We start from the raw sequence: 16,921 nt of genomic DNA, 5'->3' as shown, positions 1-16,921 counted from the left end.
TACAACTTATTCTTACAAACTTTCTCTCACAACCCCAACGTGGTAGCTCGTAATTAATCAGCTCGTAACGAATCCCACTTGATAAATTGCGACTGACCAATTGTGAGGTGCCATGTCGGGATTGTGAGAGAAAATTTGTGAGAAAGGTTGTAGGTGTAACATTACTCTTCTTATTTTTACAGTAATGCTAAAGGTACAAAGAAATTTGCAAAGATTTATTGTACAAAGTGATGTGGCAGGAGATGAATGAAAAAGTAAATAAAAAAAGTCAAAGTCATCATATTCACTCTTCCATTCATCTCCTTGTCATATCACTTTATACAAAAAATCTTTATAAATTTCTTTGAACCTCTAGCATTACCCTTATTTTAATCATTTTAAGAATGAAGACAATCCTTATCTCCATCAAATCGAATCAGTAAGTAGTACAGGGATTAGATTAAAATATAACGGTGCATTTGATTTAGGAAATATTGTATTACTGGAATGTTATGTTAATGAAAAGATAGATTACCTTGAAAATTACGGGAAATCTTATTGAAAATATGTTTGGTGAGATAGATTAAATTGATGGATGTGTTATATTGAAATGTTTGGTTGGGAGTAATAAAATATTTCTAGAGAGATCCTTTTAATAAATTGCCCTTATATTTTAATATTATTATTATTAATTTGCATTTTATCATTCTAGCTACCAAAAAAATTTAAAATTCAACAAAAACATCTCGGCCACCATCCCATCACCATCGATCGTCGCCGACCACTATCGACAGTTGGCGTAACGATGATTAATCAAATCTGGCCGGTCATGCGCATGGATCTGGTTGGAAACGACCATTTTCGGCCACATCCATGCTGTTTTCAGCCAAATCCGACATGGATATCTGGTTAGAAAAGGTTGATTTGGCGAACGATTGGCCAGTGAGTTCGCCATTCTAGTGACTACCAGTGGCGGTTGGCGATCCTCTTGGGTGGCTAGGGTGGTTATGGTAGGTTCATGTAAATTGTTTTAGGCATTCTTGTCGAAGAGTTTTAATAGTTAGAAGTAAAACTGTAATAAAAATAAGATTACCAAGTAATATAAGAAAACCTAAAAAGAGGGTGGTATTCAGATTACCACCTATATAATCAATAGTGATTATTGAATATTGAAGATTACGAGAACTTTATATTACTTGACAATCAAACATGATAATATCAGTAATATAAGATGACATTATTGGAGTAATCTTATATAACCTCCAACCAAACAGCCTCTAAGTTTATACAATAATCATTTAGAAGCCACTGTTTCTAAATCTTCACCAACAAGAATTTCTTGGTGATGTAAGTTTTATTTTGATAAAAGTTAAAGACTAATACTATGAAATTCATATTTTAATCTAAAAAAAAATATTCTATTTTTAAGTTTTATTTTGATAAAAGTTAAAGACTAATACTATGAAATTCATATTTTAATCTAAAAAAAATTCTATTTTTAAATAAATCTTATAAGAATATTAAACACATAATTAAAATAGATAATAATACCCTTTTTGTTTTGTTTTTTAATTTTTTTTCCGGATATCTGTAGAATGTAGATACTAGCAGGTATACCCAGTCCGGCCCCCCCCAAAAAAAAAAAAAAAAAAAAAGGTAAATTCGGATACGGGTATTGTTTCCACATGTCCTATAGGCTATAGATATATTAACCTCTACCTATTTGAAATACATGGATACCGGTGGACCACGGGTACAATGCCCATTTTGCCGGTGTAGTCTTAATCAGTTCATCAAGAAGGTTATATACTTGTATTGTTTATTTTTGCTGGGTGTGGAGTTGTGGAGTGTGGACTGGTGGGCACTAATTAGTAATTTATTTATTACGAGAAAAAGAGCTGGCATAACACGTGAAAAAGAAGAGTTGACATAACACGTCACTAAGGATAGAGTAAACGCCATATTCCCACCCAAGGTTTGATGAAATCTCAGGTTGGTACTGCAAGTTTCATTTATTCCAGATTCCCACCCTTAAAGTAACAGAAAATGGTTAGATATAACGGCTTAGGGATAAATTGGTCATTTCACAGAGGAGGCGCACATTAGCAGATCGTCTCCCCTAACAAAGCTCCGGCACACGTTAGCAACATCACTGTCGACGTTTTTCGCATTTTTCCGGTGATTCTTCCACCCAAAATCACCCTTGCCAACACCATTCAAACCGTCATCCTCCCCTCTACAAAACTTTACCCTTGACAGCCCCTCATCACCCGCCGATCGCCAGCCACAACAGCCACCACATGCGACTGGTTTTCGTCGGTCTCCACCGGCGAATGGCCACTAAACGCTTGCTGGGACAGAGGGCTTTTGAAGATTAGGAGATTCTGGTTGTAGTGGTGACGTCGAATTAGATTTTCGTCATCGGAATCGATCTGAATCTAGCGAAGAACGATGAAAACCTAAGCCTAACAGCACCGACGATTGGAGGGCCCATTGAGTCAGGAATCAGAGGGGTTTTGGATGACGGATGATGGGGAAGGTGATGGAGGTGACTAGGGGTTTTGCCGCCATCGGAAATAGCCCAGATCCGATGAAAGCCAAGACGATGCACAGTCACTGAGGGTGTAATTAAAATAATTTCAACATAAAATGGTTAATTTTATAATTTTAATAATTTAGAGGTTAAAACATGATTTATTAATTTAGGGTTAAGGGTATTATGGTAATTGTATCCTCACTACCCTAAAAAATATTAATAGTATTATTTTAAGGGTGAAAATTTGGAATAAATAAAACTTGTAGTACCAACGGGATTTCGTCAAACGTTGGGTGGGAATATGTGGTTTACTCCTAAGGATGAAGGGTAAATTCCGATATGTCACGTGAAACTCTGACTGTTAGCGTTTTATCCCATGGTTTTATTGGGGTTGGGGTTGGGGTTGGGGTTGGGGTTGGTCTTTACAAAATCATAAGAGATTCAATTTCATTCCAGCGTCGCTTTTATGGACTTTACATGGATCGCTTTTGACTACTTATCTCCCTTCTTGTTCTTGGAAACTTACGACTCACTGTCTCCTTTCTAAAAATATGTTTCCCCAATAAGTTTTCTTCCAAACTAATATCTTTCAGTTTTTGTCCTTTCCATGGCCAACTTTCTCATATTTTTCTCTGCTCTCTTGTTTCTCTCCACTCCAGTATCATCCCAACTCAATGAACTCTTTTTTCCGGGATTCAAAGATTTGAGCACCGACATAACCTTACGTCGAGAAGCAAAAATAAGGAAAAGTGGCATTCTTTGCTTAACAAACTATACCTCTCGTGTACAGGGTCAAGCCTTCCATAGCTCGCCGATCCAGTTCAAGAACTACACAAATGGACAAGTCTTTTCTTTCTCTACCTCTTTTGCTCTAGGTATTGTCCCTGAATATCCAGAACTTGGTGGCCATGGCCTCGCCTTCACGATCTCAACATCTAAAGACCTCATAGGTCTTCCAAGTCAGTACCTAGGCCTCTTTAATTTAACCAATTTGGGAAACTTTTCAGATCATTTATTTGCTGTTGAGTTTGATACAGTTCAAGATTTTGAGTTCGGAGATATTGACGACAACCATGTTGGCATCGACATCAACAGCTTGAATTCGAATGTCTCTTCAACTGCAGCCTACTTCGATGACAGTTCAACGAAACATAATTTGAATCTCAAGAGTGGAGCACCAATCCTGGCTTGGATCGATTACGATGCATCTGAAAATTTGTTAAATGTCACCATCTCTCCAAATTCTTCCAGACCAAAATTGCCCCTCTTGTCTTTTAACGTCAATCTTTCGGCAATCTTTCATGAGTTCATGTATATTGGCTTCTCTTCTGCAACAGGACTGCTTGCTAGTTCTCATTATATTTTAGGCTGGAGTTTTAAAATCAATGGAGAAGCTAGAGCTCTTGATCTCTCTTTCCTTCCTCCAATCCCGGACAAGAAAAAGCAGACAGGTTTGTTGATTTGCCGTTGAATATCGAATAGTAATGTTTACAAAACTGTAGAAGTAGAACGCGGCAACGCCTTTTTTCGTTGTCGACCTTTGTTTTAGACCCACCAGTACAATTTCTTTGCTCCGCCACTGCTTGGTTTCCATTTTGAAAAAAACGAAATATCTATCAATAAAATATTACATAAAGTAGCGTTAGCAATAAAGTATTTACAAATACCAAACAAAAACTTTTTAATTCAAGAAATATATCTTTTACTGTGTGTTCACTTGAAAAACAACAAACCTAAAATCAAATTAACAAGTCCTTAGTAAGGATTATTATTAATCAGAATCTACCTCTTTCTTAGTGTTTTTAGTCGAAATTCTATTTCTCCAGTTTAGCATGGACTATATTATTAATATTTCAAAGAAAACTTTTATGAGAGAATTATTATTATTATTTTGTAAACAGGATATTCGTCTGTTGAATTGGAGGGTTATTTCCTCATGAATCCCAGTACTCATCCTCTTTATAATTTATAAAATGGATTAACTGTCCCTTGTTCACTTGTTTTCATTTTAGATTTAGTGTATACTTGTATTTTGAGTATAATTAGCTCCAAGCTAGGTTTATTTAGGAGTTGCTAGGAATAAATATTATTATTATTATAGACCCTCTTTGGGATATTATTCAATTTCATATATAATTTCGTACTATAGATCCTCTTGAGATTATTAAACCTAACTAATTACGAAGTATAAAAACCCTTTAATAAGATATTTAAAACTTTCTAAAATAGTAAATTGATGTGGATAGAATTAAACGCCTAGGTAAAATAATTGAGTTTGATGAGAACCCAATGAAAAAATATTGTAATTTTAATTTCTGTATCTTACTACATACAAACTTAATTGAGTAAATAAAAATGGTCAAAGAAACGGATCAAGACAATATTTTTATACAAGTAAATGATTTTGCTATTGGGTGCTGCAGTTCCTGAGATATTGAAATGGACGGGGATTTCACTTGCTATCGTGGTTGGATTAATCGTTATGCTCGTCTTGGGTATCTTTTTCTTCATTAGATGGCGAACATTTCGACTAGAAGGTAATATATACAACAAATTAACCATATATATATATATGGAATGAAGAGCAAATAAATATGATTAAATATTTTATTGAATGCCAAGCTGATCAAACTTTTTCTTTTCAATTTCCAAACAGCAAAGTTTATGTTTGACTTAATGAGTGAAGCAAAGGAGCTTGAGATCGATGGAAAGAAAGGCGTCAATTTGAAAGTATATAAAGTGTCATCCATTATGCTAGCTACAGATAATTTCTCATCTGAAACTAAACTTGGAGAGGGTGGTTTTGGACCTGTTTACAAGGTATATTTGCTTTCACTAAAGGCTTATGTCTAACATATCAAGCAATGACTATTTATTATTGTTCAGGGTTTGTTGCCTGACGGGCAAGAGGTAGCAATAAAGAGGCTATCAGGAAGATCCAAACAAGGCCTAGTGGAGTTCAAGAATGAACTTCTAATTGTAGCTAAATTACAGCACACCAATCTGGTGCGGCTCTTGGGTTTCTGCATTCAAGGGGAAGAGAAAATATTGGTCTATGAATACATGCCAAATAAAAGCTTGGACACATATATTTTTGGTATATATGCTTATTTCTTTAGCTATCTATGCTTGGTTTCTTCACATTATTGAAACTTCAGCTTGATTATTATGTTACACGTTCCTCAAACCTTTCTTTTTTCATTATGACAGATGAATCTAAAAGGAAGTTGTTTGATTGGAACCAATATTTTAATATCATTGAAGAAATAGCTCAAGGATTACTTTATCTACATAAGTATTCAAGACTAAAAATAATTCATAGAGACTTGAAAGCCGGCAATATATTACTTGACAAAAATATGAATCCCAAAATATCTGATTTTGGTATGGCAATAGTGTTTACCACAACTCACACTGAAGCAAATACTAATAGAGTTGTAGGTACACGGTGAGTAAACTATAAATTTAAGAACCTCTCTTTGAATTTGTGTAGAAATTAAAGTTTGCTGCTCTAATGAACTTGATTATTCATTTTTTTTTAACATAATAACTAGTTCTACTTTATGAATGAAATCTAGTGGTTATATGGCTCCTGAATACGCTATAGGTGGCATCTTCTATGAGAAATCTGATGTATTCAGTTTCGGAGTTTTAATTTTGGAGATCATAAGTGGTAGGAGGTCCAACAACAATATCTTTTACGATGGTCAACCTCTCAACCTCGTTGCATATGTAAGTTCATAATGTGGTACTGCTGTTATTTTTATTTGTTAAAATTACTAACCTCTGTTTATCTCAATGTTTAATATTCAATGGTTTTGACACAGGCATGGCAGTTGTGGAAAGAAGGTGTAGCCATAGAACTAATGAATCCAACACTACATGATTCATATTGTGAAGAGCAAGTTTTGAAATGCATTAACTTGGCTTTGCTTTGTGTTGAACACAATCCAATGGACAGACCTAATTTTTTGGTTGTTATTTCTTTGTTATTAGCAAGTGAAGGTGTAAAATTACCAGTGCCAAAACAGCCTGCATTTTCCATTGAAAGAAAGATTGTTGTAGGCAGTGCGAGTGGAATAAACATGGCAGAGAATACAATAAATAACTTAACTATATCTGTGATGGATCCACGATGAAGGCTTGGTCAGGTACATTTTTTCTTACATAATTTTTTTTTTTTTTCTTTTATTATTTTTTTTTTTTATTTTTTTTTTTTTGGTTTTTAATTTTTGTCCTTTTTTTTTTTTTAATTGTTGTCTTGCAGGCACTAAAGGTCGAAGCAGGCATAATATTGATATGGGAAGTTGCGGAAGTAATTACTGCCAATGGAAGAAAGTGAAATAACTGAGTTTTCCAACCTGTTGATGTGTCAAGACAAGTCAGCTCCAACTGGTGATGACTCAAGGACTAATGGAGCAGACATGACAGCTCATAGTATAACGTTCTGTTGATAGGAGAACAAGACATGAATCGAGTAATTAGTTTTCCTAAGTTGTGTAAATCCGACTTCTTTTCTTTTTATTTTCCTCAATAAGGAGAGTAGCAGTAATAAGAGGGATTCGTTTTCTTTCAATGTTTTTCTGATTAGATATTGCATTTATCTGTGAAGCTGATAGAAAACTACTCCCAAATTGATAGGAATTGGACTGGACAGTAGGTCCTTGATAAGAATTGGGCTAGGACCAACTCTCAAATTGATAGGAATTAGACTAGATAATGGGCTTTTGATAGGAAGGCTTGGATTGAACTTTATTTGGAAAACCAGCTTGTCAAGGGAGGGCACCCAACTCCTTATAAACCACATACCTACCCCTTTTCCCTCTCAAGATGAGATCCTAAGATTCTCATATGCTTCGAGACCCAACTTCCACATTGCACCACTTTGGACAACTTCACTCTGGGTGGCCTATTCTGGGCCACTTACGACCTTTCTCTCTTGGCCTACTCTCCCAAGCTACCTCTTCCCAAGTAGCCCCATGTCGGCCCACTCTGGACAGCTTCACTCTGGGCTACTTATGGCATTTCTCTCTTGACCTACTCTCCCAGGTCACCTCTTCTGAAACATGGGCTTAAACAAGTTTTAGCTATGATTCTCAGGTAGCCTTTTCCCAGGTTACCCTTTCTAGAACACAGGCTAGGGTTTGACTCTAATATCTTTTGACAGAAACCTACTCTCAAATTAATAGGAATTGGACTGATAGTGGGCCTTTTATGAGATTGGATAGAACTCTCATTGGAAGCTTGCAAGAGAGAGCATCTAATTCCTTATAAACCACATGTCTACCCTTTCCCCCTATGAAGGTAGGATCCTAAGAGAAGCTTTCCAACTCATAATAATAAAACCATTCTTATACAGTTATGAAATAGTTGGAATTTCCACGAGNGCAGAAGTAATTACTGCCAATGGAAGAAAGTGAAATAACTGAGTTTTCCAACCTGTTGATGTGTCAAGACAAGTCAGCTCCAACTGGTGATGACTCAAGGACTAATGAAGCAGACATGACAGCTCATAGTATAACGTTCTGTTGATAGGAGAACAAGGCATGAATCGAGTAATTAGTTTTCCTAAGTTGTGTAAATCTGACTTCTTTTCTTTTTATATTCCTCAATAAGGAGAATAGCAATAATAAGAGGGATTCGTTTTCTTTCAATGTTTTTCTGATTAGATATTGCATTTATCCGTGAAGCTGATAGAAACCTACTCCCAAATTGATAGGAATTGGACCGGACAGTAGGTCTTTGATAAGAATTGGGTTAGGACCAACTGTCAAATTGATAGGAATTAGACTAGATAATGGGCTTTTGATAGGAATTGGGTTGGGCAATGATCTTTTTGTAGGCTTGGATAGAACTTTATTTGGAAAACCAGCTTGCCAAGGGAGGGCACCCAACTCCTTATAAACCACATACCTACCCCTTTTCCCTCTCAAGATGGGATCCTAAGATTCTCATATGCTTCAAGACCCAACTTCCACATTGCACCACTTTAGACAACTTCACTCTGGGTGGCCTACTCTGGGCCACTTACGACCTTTCTCTCTTGGCCTACTCTCCCAAGCTACCTCTTCCCAAGTAGCCCCATGTTGGCCCACTCTGGACAGCTTCACTCTAGGCTACTTATGGCATTTCTCTCTTGACCTACTCTCCCAGGTCACCTCTTCTGAAACATGGGCTTAAACAAGGTTTAGCTATGATTCTCAAGTAGCCTTTTCCCAGGTTACCCTTTCTAGAACACAGGCTAGGGTTTGACTCTGATATCTTTTGACAGAAACCTACTCTCAAATTAATAGGAATTGGACTGATAGTGGGCCTTTTGTGATATTGGATAGAATTCTCATTGGAAGCTTGCAAGAGAGAGCATCTAATTCCTTATAAACCATATGTCTACCCTTTCCCCCTATGACAGTAGGATCCTAAGAGAAGCTTTCCAACTCATAATAATGAAAACCATTCTTATACAGTTATGAAATAGTTGGAATTTCCACGAGATTGTTTACACATTTTTAAGAATTGTTTCCATCAAATCTAATAAATAGAACACTATTTCTATCATACCTGTTTTTGTATCTGAATGGTTGAACTTCATTATCTTGGATCAAAAGTCTTCTAATGGAAATGGAGGCACACACGTACGGTAAGTAAAGCATAGAGTTAAGAACTCTAACTCTTATCTTCTAGTAGAGAGGAAGTTAATTTGATGCTAAGCAATGAGTTATTATGAAAATACAAAAGGAAAGGAGTAACACCTTGACCCAGCAATCAGACTACACCTGGAATCCAATCAGCTCAATCAGAGAACAACACCAAGCCATAGCAATAGATGATCACACTGCAATGCAGAAGCAAATCTGTTACATGAGCTGTACAAGGACAACTCACCTAGAACATAAAAGAATCTTTGATTTTCCTTGTAGGAAGAATTCTCTTTTGTAAAAACCGTGTATATATTAATTCCTAAGATATATGAAAAAGTTGAGTTCTGAGTGCTAATATTCTGGGTTTTTGCTCTCAATTTTCTGTTCATGAACTCTGCATATTTTCTTTTGATAGCCAAAGTATAAAAACTCACGTGGTATCAGGGCAGGTTTGAATCAAAATCAAAGAATATAGCACTAATGCAAATGCTTCATCAGCATCATCACAAAACAATTTTTCCTCAGCTTCATTTAATTTCACAGTTCCAATAAAATTAGAACTTTACAATTTCAAAACCCGGAAAACTCAAGTCAACCTCCAACCAGGGCCGGCTCAAGGGGTAGCTAGAGGCATCTGCCTAGGGCCCCCAAAAAATAGGGCAAAAAAGGGCCAATTTTTTTATTATTATTTTTTAATATATTATAAAAATAAAAATAGTATATAATTTGAAATAATCCCCCACCGGTCATCGTCCATCTCTCCTAGTGATTTTGCATCTCAAAAGGCAAGAAAATAAATTTGAAATAATTTTTTAAATATATGTTTATATTATTAGAAGGCTCTCAAAGTAACTTTTGCCTAAGGTCACAAATATTCTTAAGATGGCTCTACCTCTAACCAAAGCTAATGATTTGGAGAGCCTGATTGATGGAACAAGGCTTATGCTAAATCCATTTATTACACAAAATCGAAGAACAGAAAATGCTATTAGAGTTCAAAATCCAGAATATGAAATCTGGAAAAAACAGGACCAAACCTTACTCGGATGGTTGCTATCTATTGACTTTCCATACCTCTTTGTATTTGCTTTCCTAGTATATCTTGATTTAGTTTCCTCTTTGTATTTGCTTTCCTAGTATATCTTGATTTAGTTTCCTCCTATTTTGTTGATTTAATTTCTTGTTCTGTAATCCCGAAGTCAATAGGATTATTCCATGTAATTTCCCTTATAGTCAGGGACTGCTGTATTATATAAACCAATTTTGGTTGATTAATAAAAAAAAACGAATTAACACAAAATTGATATGGTATCAGAGCAGGCCATCTAGGGCACGCTTCTCCTCATCATGTCTGATGATTCTAGCTAACATTCTTCTGCAAAAACCCAATCAATCACCGCAAACACCAAACAAACCATGAATGATTTATCATCCCCATATGTCTTACACCCATCTGACAATCCGGGAATCGTGCTAGTTTCATGTCTTCTCAAAGAAAATAACTATCCAACATGGCGAAGAGCCATGTACAATGCATTACTTGCCAAGAACAAATTGGCTTTGTTGATGGAACTTTGCTGCGACTAGAAACAGATTCAGCAGATCTTGCAATATGGATAAAAAACAACTCCATGATTATCTCTGGATATTTAATTTCTTGACTCATCTCTTCATGACCGTGTTGTTTTTTTGATACAGTAGGGAGATATGGGTCGATCTTGAAGAACGTTTGTCACAAGGAAATGCACCTCGAGTGCATCAACTAAGAACTGAGATAGTGAATACGCAGCAGAAGGATATGTCAATTGCTGCATATTACACAAAGCTTAAGGGACTTTGGGATGAGTACAACGCTTATTCTCAAATTCCGCCTTGCACTTGCGGTTCGGCCAAAGCAATTGCTTGAGAAAGAAAAAAAGAAAGGTTCATCAATTCTTGATGGGATTAAATGAAAAATATAATGTGGTGAGATCTCAAATCCTAAACACTGGTCCTCTTCTTCGCTAGCCGATCTTATGCACTTGTTCACAAGAAGAAAAGCAACAACAAATGCAAAGACAAGAGGGTAACCATTGTTGAAGCAGCTGCATTTGCTGATCCAAAAACAACTGAAGGCTGTGACACGAAGCAACAATGGTAACTAAAGGTGGAAGGTAACCGCCCGGCCCGGCCCGACCCGGCCCGCGGCGGGTTACAATGTTTGGCGGCGGGGCTCAACCCGCCGCCAACAAAGGCGGGCCAGGTTAGGCCCGCCAATTTAGGGAAAGTGGCTGGCCCAGCCCGGCCCGCCAGCCCTAACCCGCCGGGTTAGGCACGGTCCGGGCGGGTTAGCCCGATTTTTTTTTTTTTGTGTTTTTTTTTTTTTTTTTGTTTTTTAATTTATCTTTTCAATAAATAATTATAAATATAATTGTTTTTAGTTAACTTTTCAAATATCAATAATTCAATTTTTTTTTTGTTAACATTCAAATATTAATTCAATTTTAATACATAAAATGAATATTAGAAAAATTAGACTTATTCATTTATCAAAAAATAAAATAAGAAATTAAAACTATTATTGCCTCGTTAAAAACCTCCCCAGAAAAACCAATGAGAGAAAAACTTGGTAAAGAAAAAAGAGTGCAATAATTGACAATTAATTTACAAATTACATTTTACAAAACAACTAAATTGGGGGTGGTTCACTAGGACCTCCCATCTGTATCATCTATATTACAAAATTGAAATGATTCTACTAAAGCATTGTCGATAACCTCGTATTGATCTTGATGGCGCGATCGTTCCCAATCTCGAAGACATGTGAGGACTTCAATCATTTTTGGAGCAAGTTTAGTCCTCCTTTCATTTAAAATCCTTCCACTTGCAATAAATGTTTGTTCGGATGAGACGGTTGAGACAGGAAAAGCGAAAACATCCAAGGAAGTCTTGATAATACCGGAAAATACATTTGGCTCTCCAATACCTAAGAGATCAAAGTGACCTGTTGAAAACATTTCGGGGGCTGCCAATATTGTTGAAGTTCATTACTCTGCGACTCCATGGAGGACAGCATATAGTTGTGTTGTTGGTGGTGGTGGTGCGTCTGAAGAGGAGGTGTGCTTCGGACTCGGGTCCTCTTCGGCCTATTCAGTGCATTCAAGAGAATAAGTTTCATTGTTTCTTCTGCTACAGCTTCTCTGGATATTTCGCCTCTTTGCGACTGCGGGTTCCCATACCTGTTTTCATATTGGAAATATACTTCGAAAAGACTATTTTTTACCTCTACTATTTGATTGATATATGATTCGTTTTGTAAATTTTACTTAAATTGTCAGACCATTTTCTAAACGTGTAATTAATTCTAGGATCAAATATAGCACAACAATAAAGAAAAGGAACGGGTCTCCAATATTTCAAAAAAAATTTTCCATTGCCTTTATTGGTGCATGTAAAATTTCATCATCTTTGTTTTTTGTAATAAACTCGGAAATTTTTATAATTGCAGTATTACCAATGGACTAGTAGGATAATACACCAGAAAGTTGTTAAGTGGCTTGGTAAAAACATTTGAGAAAAGAATGAAATACTTAGCTATCTTCCAATCATTTTCTACCAAATGATGAGGCCTCTATTATTTGTACAAAATAACTAATTATATTAGCATAAGGTAACATGAATCAAGCATTAAATAAGTACTATTCCATCTAACAGGCATATCTAATGCAAAAGTTCTAGGAGACATATTGATTTTATACAAGCTTCTTGAAATTCAGCATTTCTTTTATTACTACTAGTAATCCAAGCTAAAGATTCCCTAATTCTATCAATATTTTTTTTTAATTGTTTCATACCACTTTTCACAATTAAATTAATAACAGACATGCACAACGTTGGTGAAAAAACTTCAAATTATTATATAAAAGATAATTATTTTGAAAAAATTCTATAGCTTTACTATAGAACTTGCATTATCTAAAGTTAAACTTATCACTTTATCAATAATATCATAATCTTCTAAAACTTCAATAATTTTATTATAGATTTCTAAACCACATGATCACATCCATTAATCTAAATCCTAATAAAGATTTATTTAATTAAATTCATTATCAAAATAATGACTAGTCACACAAATTAATCTTGTTTAACTCACCACTCCAAATACAGCGGTTAAAGCCACACTATATGACAAGTATGAAATTTATTTTTAATTCTAATTTCATTTTTTTAAACAATTTTATTAAATCATTTCTAGTTGCAGTTTTAGAATAACTTTTAAATCCTGGAAAAAATGAATTTTGAACAAATCTTTCAAAATATTTATCTTCTGCCATATTAATAGGTTGATCAGATGCAGCAGCAATATATAAAGCTAACTGTTCCCTATATACATCAGAATTATAACGCCAAGTAGTACCATATTAGTTATTGAGTTTGATGCTTTCCTATTTCCATGTTGATTAATATGTTTATTAGCATGCCTTTTTAAAGTACTGTACCATTACCTGAATCAGCTTTATAAACATTTGCACAATATTTGCATCTTGCTTTCTTGACTTGAACGCCATTTTCTGTCTCGTAAAACTGTGCGAAATGGGCCCAAACGTTGATGTGTGTCTGTTTCGCTTTCGACGGCAGTTGATGATCCGCCTCAGCTTGAGATGAAGTTGGACGAGGACGACGATTACGAGGACGACTTCTAGAACCACGGGCGCTGTTGGAATCGACGGCATATTTTGAGGTGTATCGGATTCTGAGACTGGGATGGGACAGCGGGACTATTGAATCTCCTGCATTCATAGTAAAATCAGCGGGACTAGGACTAGGATAATAGTTTTCTTCCTCATTGAAATTGATGGGAGAGAAAATCTATCCATTGTAGACTTGTAGTTGAAAAAAAAAAAGATGTAGAAGAAATAAAAATTAAAGAAAGAGATTTGGAATATGGAAATTGGAATATGAATTGAAAATTGCAAAACCTAATAAAAATTAAAATAAGAGCAAATTGATAACAAAAATATTAAGAGAATAAATGAATAATTGAGACTGAGAGTTGAGAGAATAGAGATTAGAATGAGAATATGAGAAAATGAGAGAATTTGAGTTGTGAGAAAAATATGAGAGTTTAGGTCCAATTTATAGAAAAAAATAGGGAAAGAAAATGACGAAAAAGACCCCTCCAACGGCTATAAAACGGCTAGATTTCAAGGGTAAAAGTGTAATTGAAAAAAATAAAAATATTTACAATTTTTTTTTTTTTTTTTTTTTGGGGCCAACCTGCGGGTTGGCAATAGCCAACCCGCCAGCAACCGCCAGGTTGGGGGCTCTTGCAAAGAGGACAAATTAGCAACCCGGCGGGCCGCCGGGTTACCATTGTGTAACCCAGCCCGCCGAGGGTTGCTGACGGGTTGGGCTCAACCGGCCGGCCATTAAGGGGGCCGGTTTGAGCCCTCTTTTTACGGGCCGGGTTAGGGTAGCCCGCTAACCCGGCCCATTTTTTCCACCTTAATGGTAACCGAACACATAAAGCTGTATGTGAACATTGCAAGAAAAAAAAACAAAAGGAGACATGTTTTGAATTACATGGCTACCCGGATTGGTGGGAAAAGAACAAAACCAAATCGACACGGAGAAAGATGGCAAATCAAACACAAACCATGAACACGACAGGACAATCAATTAGATCTCAATCGGCGGCCTCACCAAAGAACAATATACCCAACTCATGTCTTTGCTGAATCTGACAAGACACAGAACTTGAATCCAATTGCAAATTTTGCTGGTAAGGCAAATTCTCTTTCCAATGGTAGTGTTGAATGGATTTTGGACTCAGGTGCTTCGACCATATGACTTGCCAGAAGAGTATCTTACACAATAAACACAAGTCGATTTTAACCTTCCTGTTTCCATTCCACATGGTCTTTTGTCCCAGTTAAATCCTATGGAGAAGTCACTATTAATCCTAACATTAAATTAAGCAATGTTTTGTATTACCTTCTTTTTCTTGAATCTCATCTCCATAGGCAAATTAACTAATGCCTTAAACTGTGTTGCTCATTTCTTTCCACGTTTTGTATCTTACACGACCTAGCCACGAGGAAGCTGATTGGCATGGGTGGCTTAAGGATAGTCTTTATTATTTCAGGGCAATCGTGTGACTGCTGCATCTGCAAATGTGGTTCAGGATACAAGCTTTGAGTTATGGCACCAACGACTTGGTCACCTTTCTTTTGATCGAATGTGTTCTATTGATGGTTTAAATCTTCACAAGATGAAGAATTTTGTTGCGATATTGTCATCGTGCGAAACAAGTTCGACATTCTTTTCCTAATAGTTCATTAAAACTCAGAAACCTTTGATTATACATTGTGAGTTTGGGGACCTTACAAAAATCCATCTTTGTCTGGTGCTCATTATTTCCTAGTATTGTTGATGATTTTAGTATAACTACATGGGTTTATTTAATGAGAAATAAAACTGAAGTTGGTCATTTGTTAGTCTCATTTATTGCCATGGTTCACAAGCAATTTGATTCTCATGTCAAGCAGATTAGAAGTGATACGGGACTGAGGTTACCGCTCACAAATTTCACAATTTTGTCAAGAAAAAGGGATTGTTCAACAATTTTCATGTGTTCTACCCCTCAACAAAACGGAGAGTAGTAGAGCGCAAACATAGGCATCCTTAAAAGTTGCACGAGCTTTAAGATTTCAAGAAGGATTCCTATAAAATTTGGGGTGAGTGTGTTCTTACAGCAGCCTATTTGATTAATTATGCACCCACACCACTCTTAAATGGAAAAGCCTTATGAAATCTTGTTATCTCGGAAGCCAAATTACTCACATTAAAGCTTTTGGGTATCTTTGTTATGCTTCGGTTATTCCAAGGTCTAGTGATAAATTTAGTGAACGAGCTAATCCTTGTATTTCATTGGATATCCTTATGGTCAGAAAGGATATAGAGTTTACCATTTGAAAACTATAGAATATTGTCTAAGAGATGTCGTTTCCATGAAACCATCTTCCCGTTTCAAATATTCCCCAACAAAATCTTCCATCTTATCACCTAACCTGTGTCTATCATAGAACCTGACATATAGATCATCATGAGCAGGGAGTTAATAAGGATGGTGAAATAGATCTGGCTGCCGAATTGATGAGAAAATACAACCAATGAGCTTCTCAAAACAACATAAATGATGAGAGGGTTGTAGATAATGACAATACAACCATACATTCAATATAGGAATGATCAAGCCCCAATTTCCCATGACCTTCCTAATCTAGTACCCATTGCAATCACTCATCCTACCGACAAAGAAAGATGCCAGCACACTTCAAGGATTACATTGTTGAATGCCAGGAAAATATAAAGACACATCCCAATTCATGCCAAACGGTTTTCTAGGGCTTCTTACTTTATCTCATTATCTTTCCTACTCCATTTTCTTCACAACATCGTTGTTTTCTTGCTGACTCTCAACCAATGATGAGCAACAACTTATACACAAGCAATTAAAGATACTCGGTGGCAAGAAGCAATGAAGAATGAGTTAGAGGACTTGAACAAAACAACACTTGGACCTTGAGGAATTACCTCCTGGCAAGAGAGCAGTTGGATGCAAGTGGGTGTACCGAATTAAATACAGTCTGATGGGACCATAGAACGATACAAGGCACGCCTTGAGCCAAGGGTACACTCAAGTGGAGGGATTGGATATACTGAACGTTTGCACCTGTTGCTAAACTCACCACGTTCGTACCTTGCTAGCAGTTGCAACAATCAA

The 16,921-nt window shown here is 36.1% G+C and overlaps 1 protein-coding gene across 1 annotated transcript in view; it reads left to right on the top strand.

Annotated features, from left to right (window-relative positions):
* The first annotated feature begins 3,122 nt into the window (after positions 1 to 3,122).
* The window catches only part of LOC116123208 (L-type lectin-domain containing receptor kinase S.4-like), an 83,786-nt gene continuing 69,987 nt past the window's right edge, over positions 3,123 to 16,921 (top strand). The window contains exons 1-4 of the mRNA XM_031409006.1: positions 3,123 to 3,966; positions 4,939 to 5,052; positions 5,172 to 5,335; positions 5,402 to 5,612. Of these exons, the coding sequence (XP_031264866.1) occupies positions 3,123 to 3,966; positions 4,939 to 5,052; positions 5,172 to 5,335; positions 5,402 to 5,612 (1,333 nt within the window). The remainder of the gene's footprint in view (positions 3,967 to 4,938; positions 5,053 to 5,171; positions 5,336 to 5,401; positions 5,613 to 16,921) is intronic.

This window comes from Pistacia vera, unplaced genomic scaffold (genome assembly GCF_008641045.1).
Source record: "Pistacia vera cultivar Batoury unplaced genomic scaffold, PisVer_v2 Contig140, whole genome shotgun sequence".
NCBI classification, from domain to species: domain Eukaryota; kingdom Viridiplantae; phylum Streptophyta; class Magnoliopsida; order Sapindales; family Anacardiaceae; genus Pistacia; species Pistacia vera.
This window is presented reverse-complemented; position numbering and strand designations above follow the sequence as displayed.